The 14175-nt window shown below is 35.9% G+C and overlaps 1 protein-coding gene across 32 annotated transcripts in view; it reads right to left on the reverse strand.

Annotated features, from left to right (window-relative positions):
* Positions 1-11102, reverse strand: part of NRCAM (neuronal cell adhesion molecule) — a 68947-nt gene extending 57845 nt beyond the window's left edge. For 12 of the 32 annotated variants that reach the window (XM_035895798.1, XM_009640278.2, XM_035895783.1 and 9 more), the window contains exons 1-6: positions 11003-11102; positions 8643-8660; positions 6549-6654; positions 3328-3524; positions 2318-2440; positions 1779-1949 (exon numbers count right to left, since the gene is read on the reverse strand). In XM_035895798.1, coding sequence (XP_035751691.1) covers positions 1779-1949; positions 2318-2440; positions 3328-3524; positions 6549-6654; positions 8643-8660; positions 11003-11093 — 706 coding nt within the window. In that variant the 5' untranslated portion in view covers positions 11094-11102. Of the gene's footprint in view, positions 1-1270; positions 1328-1778; positions 1950-2317; positions 2441-3327; positions 3525-6548; positions 6655-8642; positions 8661-11002 lie in introns of all 32 variants that reach the window. The other 20 variants (XM_035895792.1, XM_035895791.1, XM_035895788.1 and 17 more) reach the window with 5 other exon arrangements.
* Positions 11103-14175: the final 3073 nt, after the last annotated feature.

Genomic DNA, 14175 nt, shown 5'->3' on the forward strand with positions numbered 1-14175 from the left:
AGTAGCAGTCTGAATCATTACAGTAAATTATTGCATTTTTTAAAATGTGAGCAGAAACATAGTAAACTTGTTTATTAAGGTACAGGATTTACTGAGAGATTAACATAAAGAGAACACAATTTTAATACAGTACGTGCTATGAATTCCTTAAAAACTAGTACACAAACGACTTTAAGTTGGGAGAAAAGGGTGGTCTAGAGTGAAGAATTCAGTTGATAGTCACAGGCTTTAACTAATCTACCCAGTTTTGGCACTGCTAAGGACCACCAACTCCTTTTGCAAGACTACAAAAATTCAGAAGAATTACCTCTGGTATTTCTGAGTTGTGAGTCAACTGAATGGTGTTTTCCTCACTAATTGCAGCTAATTTATCATTCTGTGTTCAGACATATATTTCTTCTTTGTTCCTGAATGACATCTTATTTTTATGCAGAGAATTAAAATATTCTGTGCCCCTGTTTTATTTTAGATTCCCGTAAGTTATCATTTAATATGTACAAAGCCTCATTTGACAAGGAAAAAGACAAAAATAGAAGAAATATCATGTATTTTCTATCTATCTCACATAACGTCCAGTGGAGAGTCTAGAACCTAAAGTGTTATGGAATCAATGTTGCTCCAAAGTCAGCTTTGCTAAATACACATATACCTGTTCGGGAGGATTTAATTCACACTATACAAAATATTATTCAACAAAGATTAAAGTAAAGATCAGCTTAAACACCAGACAAAAAAAACCCTCATCCTTCCCTTACAAAGTTACTTATACAGATAGTATTAAAATGTTAAAATTTTATACTTATGAAATGTTAAAAATGAATGATATATTTAATAAACTATTAAATGTGAAGTGCATCTGTTAAATGCTTAATTGTTGTTATTTATATAAGCAGCATGTGATACTGAATAGTCCTAGTGATAATGAACATATCAATCTACTAGTTAAATAGGACAAATATAAAAAAGCAACACAGTATGGAAGCAATCAAACAGACGATTTTTAAAATCTGCCCCAGTGTGAAAGGACTCATTTATTATAAGAGTTTGTATTTTTTATGAACCATATGTTATAATAACATTGAACCATTAAATATTTGAAAGGATCACACTGTGCAGTCCCTTTCTAAAGCATGTATTATCACCAGCACTAATAGATACCTTTATTAGAAACTGAAAAGGGTGCAAAAGGTTAAGCAGCCATGGAGGTGAAGTTAGTTAACTAAATGCTACCGTGAAACAGGGAGTATCAGTGGGGACCAGTGTAACTCACCACCATAAATATCAGTGTCACTCAAATTAGCAGCTATAGTGTCATTCAATGAATCCACTGAAATAAACAGAATATCATGAAGAATGCATACAAAAGGGATAAATCAAAGTACTGGGAATCAAAAGGTGATGATATGGCCTCAGTGAGTTAATCAAATGATTGATTAATTTGTTTCAATAGTTACAATAACCATAATAACTTCATATTCTTGGATGTGAAAACTATTTGAAAAATCATTTTTTACACTGTATTTTTTCAATATTTTAAATCTTACAAAACATTTTTTCAAAAGACAAAGCCTGATAAAGGGAAAAAATGACAGCTTTTAAAATGAATTATATGTCAGGAACACTGGAAATTACATTTTAAGTTTATACAGTAACATAATTCCTTATTCAGAATTAAAATGACAAAATTCCTAAGCATAACACTACTTAACTGTTGCAAATAACTTGAGAATTCTGGATAAATACTACGTAAGTATGTAATTAGGTAATGCAATACCTACTTGAAAACACTTTTACAGAAATGGGTTGTTTCTGCTGTATAGTTTGCGTATGATTAAATCTTGCATAGCAGATATAGTCCTCCCGGGTATCTTCTGGTTGTACATTAGAAAAATAAAGGTCTCCATTTAAACCTTGGGAAACTCTTTCACTTTGAGGCAGCCTTTGGAAAGCTAGGGGAAAACAAGAACACATTTATCTCAATTATAATACACACTCCATTATGATGATCTGCAGACTCCACATCCGTTCGATTACACTATTTGTGGGTTTGTAAATATATAGACCTTACTAAGTTTCCTCTTGAGCTCTCTTGTCTTCCCATTCTTCCCTAGCATGTTAATCTACAACTAACATTAAGATCTCCAGCTGCTTTTGGCTTCATGCTTTTAGGCTACGTGTCTGCTTTTTCTTTGTTTCTACAGAAATGGAAATTCTTTGAATTTTGACTTACAGGGAAACTCCACCATCTGTGGTCTTGGAAAGCAATGATCAGCTATGTAGAAAAACTGCAAAAATTCTGCATAAAAACCAAACTCACCGTTATCCATCCAAAATATTATAGGTGGTGGTAAGCCAACAGGAGGTCTGCAGTGCAGTACTAGTGAATCACCTTCTCGAACATGATTTGGTTCTAGTTTTTCTTTTGTCCACAAAGGGGATCCTATATAAAATAATTTTAACACACATACAAACTATGGATTGACAGAAATTCCAGAATTTAAGGAAGAAATGCACATAATATTCCAGAAAAACTGAAGAACTACATGCATCAGAATGTTAAGTCCTTTTATGTTTACTTCTGTTCTTTTTTATGTTTTCTTAGGAGAAAAGTAGGCTTTCTTTAAAATATTGTTTAAAGCAATGATTTCCTGAAAGTATCATCAACTGATTAAAAATATTTTGGCTACTCACTAAAGGTTCTATAACAATATCTTGGAAAGTTTTAACTACAATAATGCAAAAACAAAAACCAGAAGTGATGCACTAAATTAGAAAAAAAGGCAGACCTTCCTGAAAGAGCATTATACACACACAGTTTTATTAAAACATGTGAGAACAGCATATTTTAAGCTGAGAAGCTTGAAAAACTGATCTGAGATAAAAATCACACTAAAAACTGTAGACACAGTCTACCATTAATCAAAATTCTTTAGCTTTATTTTCTTTTTGGTCCCAATCTGTTCTATATTAAAGCTATTATAAAAACTATGGAATACATGCATCAGAAAGAGAATAAAAATCATCCTCATTAAGGATGTGCATTAAGGACTTAAAAATTTTATTCTAACCCAATTTTAAACATGATAGATCATCCAGGCATACCCAAAAATAAAACCAGGAAAGCATTTTGGTTATTAAATTTTCTAAGGAATATTGGAGAGAACATGCAATACATTGTTAAATCTGAATATCAGAAACTATACAATACCTTCTAACATGATCACTCTGATGATTAAATTTTTATGACAGGAAAAAAACCCGCAAAACATTCATATGAAAACAAACCAAAGTATTTCACATTTTATGAACATTAAGACCTTCACTTACTAGAAGGCCTTATAACAATATTGTTGGAAATGGCTGCTCCTCGTTCATTCCTTGCTGTACACTGGTATACTCCTTCATATGCTTCTGCCTTCCCACCATTCATAATATTTACGACAAGGGTCCCTGAATTTGGTTTCATTGTTACTTGTGCATCTTTATCTATATCAAAATGAGTTCCATTGCGTGTCCAGGAAAAGCTAAAATAATAAAAACAAAATGAAAAGTTTTTTCTTCAGTTGCCTTTTGTAGATTGTATGGAGAGAGAGAAGAAAAAAGTAATTTTCAATAATACATGGTATTTTTTCTTTAGCAGGTAAGTAAGGCTTGTTCCCAAACTAAATTAACTAATAAAGTAATAGAGTACTTTTTAATGTAAGAAATCAGGCAATACTTTAAGATAAAAGCTTGGCTGAACTTGTTAACAGGAGCTATTTCAAAGTCAATATTTAAAAAAAATTACATTAAAAGATTCTTAAGTTAATCATATATGGAATAGAACTGTTTTCTTTCTACTAAAGATGATACAGTAACATCTGCAAGAACTGATACTGCTAAAGCTGCATTAGCATTTCCATTATAAAACCTATTGTTGAAAGGGTTTATAAACCTGCCTTTAAAAACTTGCTCTGGGCTGAAATGTGTCATCTTGGGTCCCAGCAGGAGACCGCTTCTTTTAATTGGTTTGGCCATTTAAAGTTATGCAAGTGAATTAAAGACTGTGTGGTGAGTTTCACTTCTTTTCACTACTCTAATGCAAACAGCCATAATTCTTTAAATGAAATTTTGCAGTCTGATAGCCCATAATCAATCTAGTAAATTTACACTGGTGTTACTCAAAGCAAGAAATGTTTTGAAAAGGAGTCACTAAAAATGAACTCATTAAAAACTATTAGAACTCATTTAAAAAAAGTAAAAAAGCAGAGATTCACAGCCTGTGACTTATACTATCGTAAACACCAATTTCTTACTTATGCTTTGTTAATGGCCAAAAGTATAGCTACAGAGAGCTAGACCAACACCTGTGAAGTGCTGAGCACTCACAGGTTCAAATGTTGTGAACAACAGTTTTCTTACTGGTTACATTTCAGCTTCATAACCTTAAACACAAACACTATATATACTTACTGTTTAGAACGCTTCCTAGAAGTATAAATGTATACAGTACTAGAAAAGCTCAATTTTTAAGTCACTCAAATTGTGCACTGACCTTCTTCAGTAGGAGGGCAAGACTGGACATGCTATGGGCACTTTGTGGTGGGGGAGAGGAAAAGAACTGGACCTGATCGGCAGCACTGCACCACACTGCCATGTTTTTGGGTGGACTAGTGTGCATAGTGAACCAATGGATGAACGTGTTTCTTACAACCTTGTGGGTGAAGCTGCAGACCGTGGGGTTCCTATAATCCTCTGCTACCAATAACACTGAAGGATACAGGGACCTGTAATGTAGCTTCAAATGAGAGGTGACAAATGTGGTACTAACCCTTGAATTTGAGATGTATGAAAGTCAGAATCTTTACTGCTCAAGCTATAGGTAGCAGCACATCCATAAACCTTTCTGCCAGCTTTTCTCACCAATAAGAAGTTATACCCTGTTTCAACAAACAATTCACACTCCAGGCTGAGAAAGTTCATCTTCAACTTCCGAGCTTTGAAGCAGCTCAATTTCCAATATGCATTTGAAGGTCATCCAGCCTGATGGACCAGACTAATTATTGAAATAAATTGTTGGATGTCATATCTTTAAAAATAAGCAAAAACCAAGCACAAGCTTATAAAACTCACTAGAAAAATCCTGCACTTAAATCCTGTCACTTCCTCCGTAGCAGGGGAACAAAGTGAGACAGTGGTTTGATGGGAAAGGTGAGGCTGTAGAACAGAGAGCCCTGGCACGTGACTCAGGTATGTCAGTCTCACTGACAGTGCTCTTAGTCTCTCAGCTAAATCCAAACCAAAAAAGGCCTTCAGAAGAAACATCTGCAGAAGCAGTACAGTTGTCCGAAAGCGCACAATAATCATCTGATCCTCCAGGTCAACACCCAGACTCTTGAGAATGGCATTGTGCCTGCTAAATTAAAATGCTGGTAAGGCACAGCAGCTTTATGGCACTCCTACCATTAACAGAACACTAGAAAGGGTGGCGGTATCACAGATATTCTCCGTCTTCTCCATTCTGCTGCCCAGCACGATAATGACCATGATCCCAAGGCAGCCAGAAGGAATAATGTAGAAAAAAACCCTGGTTATTCAGAAGTACATTTAATGAGCTCTCTGTGTGTCTGAATGAGCAATTATAGACTGACCTTGCAAGTTGCAGCATAACACTACTGAGAACAGAGATGCACATTTCTCTTTATATAGTCTCCGAAATCAGAAGCAGTTACTAGCAATGCCAGGATGCATCACAGCTACTGCTATTTCTAGTGCAGGTACTCAGTATCTTGGAATGAGTAGTTTTCAAATATTTCAAGATACTGAAACAGGACTTTAAAATGGAAGATGATCAGGAATCTGATCTCTATGAAATCAGAAGCAGTTACTAGCAATGCCAGGACGCATCACAGCTACTGCTATTTCTAGTGCAAGATACTGAAACAGGACCTTAAAATGGAAGATGATCAGGAATCTGATCTCTATACAGGGTGACCCTTTCTGCCAAAACCCAAACTTAAGGCTATTAAATACACTTGGTAAATCAAGGCTATTGATTATTAAGGCTGATATGTATTACATAACTTCCGACAAAATCGCGATGTATTTCAAGATGAGCCTTGTAAACCACAATGATTTACAAAACATGAAATTTGAATTTATTAGTGTTACTCTGAATTCATTCAACATCCATTCTTCTTAGATACTATTAAATCTGGAATGTGATCCAGTTCACAGTATAGCATGCATCTTAGCGCTTTCCATGGGCATTCACCTATCTGCTTTTGTAATAATTGAGCATTATTTTATTGTTAAAGCTTTGAGAAGAAAAAAAATACTACAGTTGCTTGATGACTACAGAGAAGTTTAAATGTCAAGTATGAGAAGAGTCAAATTTATGCCACTATCTGGTAGCCCTTTAAAGTACAAAGGTAGGAGTGCATGCGTGTTTTTGCATGTGCAAGCACATACATATATGCATGTAGTTGTTAGTTTACAGAAGTCACATTATTTTCTCCTAGTTTTCCAATGCTGTTAGGCCAACAAAAGCAAAACAAAATGCTACTAACCTAGGAGGCGGCTTTCCTTTTGCTTCACACTGTATTACAATATTTTCTCGAGGGTCAACAATGTAATCTTTTGGAGATTGCTGAGTTATCGTAGGAGGTTGTGACACTTCATTATGGAATATAAGAGACAGAGAGAAATTTAACAATATTTTCAAAGTATCAGCAAGACAGTTGTGTAAGCAGAGAAAGCAGAACTGCAATTAGCAACCAAATCAACTGAAGAGTGGGATTAAAGTATCTTTTGTATTAGGAGGCTGAAGCCCTCTACTCTTGTAAATCAGCGTAGCTGTACTAACTTCTAGCTGAGCCATGCTGATTTACAGCTCATGAAGGTCTTGGCCAAAAAGTTTAATGAATATCATTTCTATACGTCAGACTTCAGCTTTTCACAAAACCAAAGGACACTTGAATTCTAAGTCCAACATATCCCGAATGAAGAGTTGTGAGATGTATACCCCCACAAAATGGTTTTTACCACACAGAAGGAAAAAAAAATACATTGCTTTGTATTTCTACACATTTCACATATTTCCAAATTCTCTATGGGTATAAACTTTTCACATCTTTATTGTGCTCAAAATATTGAATTAATCTACAAAGCATGCTTTTAGGAGCTACTTTTCAGGAGTAAAAGATGTGTTGTAAGTAAAAGAGACTGTAAAAAATGACAAAAATAGTAACTAGTTTCCAAACAGAGCAAACGCAGAAAAAGTCCTGTACTGATTCTCCTTAAAAAAAAAACAACAAAAATATAGTCAACCTTGTGAATAGCCCCAGGAGAAACAAACATTTAACATTTATGATTTATCAAGTACTCTAGAATGAGCAGCACAAAAGATAATTTATTCACCTGACAAACTAGTCGGTGCCTACCTATTCAAAGTAATTTGTTATCATCTATGCCAATTTTTGCATTAAAAAAATCCCGTTTATGGTATTCAAGATAGTAAGAAAGGTGTCTTCCTTAACATTATTCTTCTGTCTGTAGTTTAGTGTTATCTAAAGGAACCCGTTTAATAACATGCCCATGAACATCCCTGTCTAACTGTTGTAAATTGTCTGTCCAGCTATACACTTTACTAGTACTTTGGGGTCATTTCTAGCCACTTTAGCAAAATATTTCAATCCTTAGAGTTATCTGTGTTCTCATGTCTCACTCTAGCCAGTTAAAATTGTAAAACTGCGATTTTTATTGTAAGTCTTCCCTGCCATTATACATTAAGTACTCTGTTGCACAGAAAGAGGTAGCCATCTGTAAAGCCCTACTCAGAAGAAACAGCCAGGAAAAAGAAATCAGATCATGGAATCACAACAGGATGTAGCAGCTAAACAGAACAGGCCATGCAGAGCTGGGTTTTGCTCCTCTTCCTCACTGCAGAGGGGAGTGCTTAAAAGAGGAGGGCAACATTTTTACATGATGACGACTTTTTGTGTATTTCTTTAGAGAGGCACTTCGAAGACAGTCCTTTTCCTTCTCAGAGGCACTTCTCGGGGTCAGTACATGTCAGATGCTTACTCTGAAAAGGGACATGACATGAACACTATCCAACATACGGGATATTGCATCTGATGCATATCAAAGACCTGAAGTCTTTACTCCTGTGCTATGTGCTGCACTTAAAACTTATTAAATTAATCATGACACTAGAGCTGAATTAAGAGATCCCATAAAGGATGAGGTCTACTTAAATAATGGTATCCACTGGTTTTTAAGGATAAAAAAGTATCTCCAACTTGGACATGTAAAATAGTATGTGAGTATATATATCCCAATGAATTTATATTTTATCAAATATATTTACTCCTGAAAGTAGTAATAAAACATTGCTCATGCTGATATTGAATAAAGATTTTAATGTTCAGATAGCACACAATCAAAAATTACACAGTTAATTTGTTCAAAATATCAGAACACTGGTTTATGTACAGTAGTATTTTGTGAACACTGCATGCACAGAACATCTAGCTACAGCAAACCAAGATATCAGCAAAATGTCAGAATCACACATTTTTTTCACTGCAAATTCAATTTGCAACACAATCAGTATTAATTTTCAGCAGCACACAGCCTAGTTTTTGTGGACAGGAACTTACATTCTTCTAGAAGTTTTGCTTTTATTCCCACATCAGAATCAGCAGTTGAATGGACAAATGGAGATTAAAGAGAAACATTTGTTAGTTGAAAGAAAATTAGCATTTTTGAGAGGGAAGATAAGTATCTCTGACAAGTGCATTGGTCACCATTAAAAAGAAAACATTTAAAACATTTAGCACTGTAACCCATGCAGCAATGCCTGAAATTCCAGCCACGATTTCCATTGTGCCAGATATTACTGCATTTATCTCAAAGTTCATGGTATGAGAAACTTTTCTGAAGTGTTGACTTTTTAAAGGCAACCATGGTATGTGATTTTGGCCTTGCAAGGACACAAAACACTGATACTGCGGAGACAGCAAATCAGAATTAATGGAGTGCACTGCCCTCATGCTGCAGTCAAAATCAATCCACTCGTATGATCATATGGAAGAACACGGAGAACGCTTCAGGCTAAAATTACTCTTACAAAGACGAAAGCACCTAATTCTACTCAACAGACATGCAATCCCTTTTGGTTTGAAAAATAACTAAACAAAAAAAAAATCACCTTAGTTTTTACGTCTTTATTGCTAACTTCAAATATTTTGCATACATGTCTCCTCATCAATAATGTTTTAGAGCAAGTCAAACTGCTTTTGGTCAGCTACATTGTCAGCCTTCTCTTACCTACTTTGAGACACTGAAGAGCATAGGAACTGCTAACGTGGATGAATCCTAAAGGTTCAACTAACCAAGTATGTTCTCACCATTCTCTGTGGTGGGTATTTAAGGAAAACCCGTCGAACACCTTCGTTCTTCCCTCTAATAATTATTTATGAAAGCAGTAACATCATTATAGTTGTAATTTTGGTTAATAAGTTTTTTTGGCTAAAAATACAAGTATGTGACTTTATCAGACCTAAGAAAGTTACTAAATATTATTAGTAGGGAACAACTTGATTGAGAGTTAATACGCTACATCTAAAAGGGCTACTCATTTTTGTCTGTTGATGCATTTCTGGTTGATTTAACCTGAAGTGTTGCTCTACACAAAAGATATCAGAGTGGTGCAAAATTTACATTAGTGCCTAAACTACAAGATGGGCTTAAAACACTGTTTCTAGCCTGCAAAAATATTTGGGGAGAAAAAATAAGTTTAGAAAACATGATATGAATTCATTGAACTTTTAAAGCCCTCTTTAAGCCACAGTTTATTGCTCTAAAGGCATTCATAATACAACAAGTCTGACGTGATTCAGATATATCAATCTTATTACAGAAATACAGGTCATTGGTTTGAGAGGCTTGTAATATGCATGGAGAAAAAAAAAAACACCCAAGCAGATGCAATTTATGTCAATGATTATTAAAGAAAAACATGCATTTATGAAAGTTAGGAAGGTATCAAAAACATGGGGGTAAAGAAAGCCATGCGGATTAGAATCATAGACAAATTTACTGATGTATTAATCCATCAATTTAACACCAGCCCTAATGTTCTCTTCTCTGGTAATTAGTTTAACAAATAAGTAGTCACTGTGAGGTGCAACATGGTTCACTGAATTCTGAAAATGTGATCATACTTATCTTAAGAAGAAAATAACAACCTGAAGCATGAATAATTTCATAAAATTAGCTATTAGGGTTATAAAACGCAGCAGCTACCATTGCTTCCTTTTCAGCATGGAGTGCTACCTTCAAGGTTCCCCACTAACACAGTCTTATATTACAAGAATTTCAGATCCTGGGATTTCCCCTCCTCTAGATGTTTCCTCACTGGTTAATGCTAGAGTTTCCTGCTCAGCACACATGCTTTTAACTTAAAGTTAGGTATTGAACTGTTTTCAGGCACTGCTTACGAAAACTAAGAGCCTAACTTACTCTTCTGGATCAAAAATTAAAATGCTTCCAGTGTCTGAATTTTAGTTATTTGAATCTTTTACTAGATCTCATATCAGGTCCTGGAAACCCCTTGTATGAAGGTAAGGGTGATTGTTTACAGCAACTAGGAATTGTCCTGGGGTTTTCAGCAAATTGTCAATATGATCTTAATTTCACAAATAATTAGCACTTAACTGTGCTTCTCTGTCCTTCTTCATTTTCGTCAAATGGAGCGTTCAATAAAGGCACACCAAAGTGTATTTGTGAGAATCCTATGTTAACCCTTTTCAAGTGACAATGTAAGTCATTTTATATGCACAGTTTTTGAAAATCTTCAGTAAATTAGTGTAAATATTCATAATCATAATCTCCTGACTGAAGTGAGCAAACGCACTCCATGTTTAGATCCATGTTGGAGTTATCTTCATTGTCCTATTCAGAAATTATTTAACTAATCTTCCATCATTCTGCACTTATTTAGCAAGTTAATACTTACAGTCAAGAGGTACGTCCAATGCAGAAATCATTTGGCACAGAAAGAGGACCAAGGAAGCTTTGCTTGCAGATATGCTCCTCTTTTTCATCATGATTTTAGGCTGTAATGAGTAAATCACACTTGAAGAATGACATTCAACTTCATCAGACTAGGTAGCTTGGAATAGTTATGTATATATAGACAAGAAACCTGGTAAACAAAGAGAATAACAATATGTAGATACTATGGAGAGTTGATGATCACATCTTAATAATATTATGAAATAACAGCAGTATACCAGGTTCTATATCCAGGGAGAATAGCTACACCATGTGCTCTAATGAAATCCAAGCAGAGATCCAGAAGTTCTTAGGATACCTAGATCATAACACCTTCCTAAGGAAACTAGTGAACAACTGCAATAACCTTGTTGAATGGAAACACAAATGCCTCTCCTAAGAAGGATAAAGCATCAATCCAGCTAGTTAAAAACCAGTATATACTAAAGATAATAGTCCTCTGAAGTAGATTTAGGAGATTAAAGCTCTGAATGCCTGCCTAGTCTCTCTTTCAAACACCCTGCACAATTCTTGGAAAGAGATATTTTAGGCTTCTAGTCCAAAGCAAACATATCTGGACACAAATTTGCTAAGTAAACCGTGGGATCTCCCTGCAGCTTTGAGTTAGGTATCTTAGCTTCTCCCCACTTTAGAACTCTTTCTAACAGACAGCTGCAGACTGAATACAGAAGACTTCATGGATTGCCACGCTGAGGTGCTAGCTTATGTAATTATAGGAACCTAGACTCCTATTCCTGGATTTCTGATTCCACCAAAATACATAACATCAAAATGCTTCATCATTTCTAGCCTGAAACCAAAATCTAATTAACTGGCAGCACAGTACCAAACTCTCTTCTCCTCCTTCCCTACGTGAAGAAGTGGCAGAAATGAAACTTAAGGGAAATCTGTTTTCTGAAATGTGCTATATTTTCCCCTTCAACCAAGCATAAGACATCATATTAGCCATGGCAGAATGATTCTGGCTCCCTCCTTATTTCTACTGCATTCAGGACCACTCTCTAACTTAGAAGAATGTTCAAGGAGCAAAACCTAGCTGCCTGCAAGCCCCATCATCATCATCAGTGACCTGCAAAGAGCTTTAAGAATACAGCCTTAGAAATCCAAATGGTGCTTACACAATGCATTCTCAGTAAATGGACATCAGCTGAGAAAGTACTTCCCAGATGCCAGACTGATCAGAAAGTTCACAGTGATCAGCATTAATTTACCTTGGAGAGAGCACTTCCTCAGCTATGCCTACAGATGTGAAACACGACGTTATCAAGTACACAAGGACTTAAAGTTGCAAAGCAGCAGCTGCCTTACAAATGTTAAAAAAGGAGTTATTTGTGCTTCCTGAAGTTACTAAAACCAGTCTATGCTAAGAATTCCCCTCAATCTTCAGGTTACTGAAGAAAAGATCTCTCGTAATTGCTGCTGTAAATGGTCTTTTCTCTTTGTATAGCCTTTGGAGCAGAGACTGGAACTGGAAACCAGAACTGAGGTTTCAAGTTGATGAGGCTCAACCTCTCATCCTAACCTAGCCCATCAAACTCCCTGATTCCTACTGTCACCATTGATAACACAAATGTTTGTTTCAAAAATCAAAATATCCCAGTCGGTTAAACTCCTAGAGACATACTGCTCCTCAGAGCTTCTTGGGAACTGCTGACCACGAGAGAGGGCAAATTGTGTATTCACTTTCAAAACTATCTACAGTACTGCACACCATAATGAAACAACTATCTCTCATGGCAGATTAGGAAGATCACAAAACTCATCAGAAGAGAGAACACCCGAGTTCTAGCCTTTACATTATTATTTACACAAACTGGAACTGCAGAAGCAGACAAGGTGGTTACCCAGAAAGTGGTTAAGGTATACAGCAGGGAAGCATGACAAGTACTCGGACCTTCCTAGAAAAATAAACTGAACTTTCTTACAGTTTAAATGAGCACCCTAAAGCACTGTGCGTTTAGCTGGGGAAGGGGAGAAGCGTTTCTCCCATCCCACTTCTGGCACATGTAGTCTCCTATGCTCCTGCTGCAGTGAGTAAGGGGAAGGAGGAAGGCTTCTCTCAAGAGCGCCTGAGAGCACTCCAGTGTGTTTCCCTGCGATGAAGTGCTCTCCGGAAGAGCTGATTTTGTTCCATCAACTACAGCTGTCTGCTCTTCTCCAGTTAAACTAGGTTCTCACACTCTGTTCTCCTGATCTTTATGTTATCTCCTCATTACAGCATCACTGCAGTTAACAAGGTGCCCTAGCTGTACAATGTGTTTGACCCAGGATTTACAGGACACTCTTTGAAGTATTCTAAAAGTGAACCTTGACTTTTATTGTTTCTTCTCCAAGCAAAATTTCAGTTCACCTTATGAAATCCTGAGAACCTGATAATCCACTTTATTGTCTTGCCCTTTCACCATGTAAAATGAGTATTGAAGTGATTTGAGAGTATTTTAAAATTAAATTGCATTCCCTTTGAACAAGTACAAATGAATAGGCAAGCAGTGGTGAATCAGGCATGTGCAATTAAAATCATTGTGAAAGTAATACCCTTGAGAAAATGCCTCACATTGTCTACCTCTGCTACTGCAGCGTTCCAATAGGATACCTATTGACTCTACTGCTAGGATGTTTGGATATAATATGGGGATTCAATCGGCAGTGGGAATTATAAAGCTGAGCTTGCACACTGACTTTGTCATCCTTCAGAGAGGTAACGTGCCCAAATGGTTTGTGATAGAACATATTTAACTGAAAATGATTTTAGGTTTGTCAGCACAACTGGGCGCTCTTGTTGAATACATTCAAGGTTAAATCTGACATAATTTAGTATGAATACAACAGCTGCTGAGTAGAACTAAACACTGCTTTGACATAGTATTATCTGCTACAAAATAAGGCCAGGCCTCTTAGTGCAGATCAATGTAAAGGCTTCAATTTCAAAAGTTGAAATATTTATACAGCAGATTGCCTTTTCCTTCAGATAATTTATTTAAGATCTCTCATAACTCAGACATTTTGTCCTACCCTTTTCATAGGAAAACACATATATTTTGACAGCTCATTCAGGAGTCTATTCCCTGATTTGTACAGAATAAGATTCTCTATACCTACATACCTCTTACATAC

The sequence above is a fragment of the Egretta garzetta genome, unplaced genomic scaffold (assembly GCF_000687185.1).
Source record: "Egretta garzetta isolate BGI_Z169 unplaced genomic scaffold, ASM68718v1 scaffold656, whole genome shotgun sequence".
Lineage (NCBI taxonomy): Eukaryota > Metazoa > Chordata > Aves > Pelecaniformes > Ardeidae > Egretta > Egretta garzetta.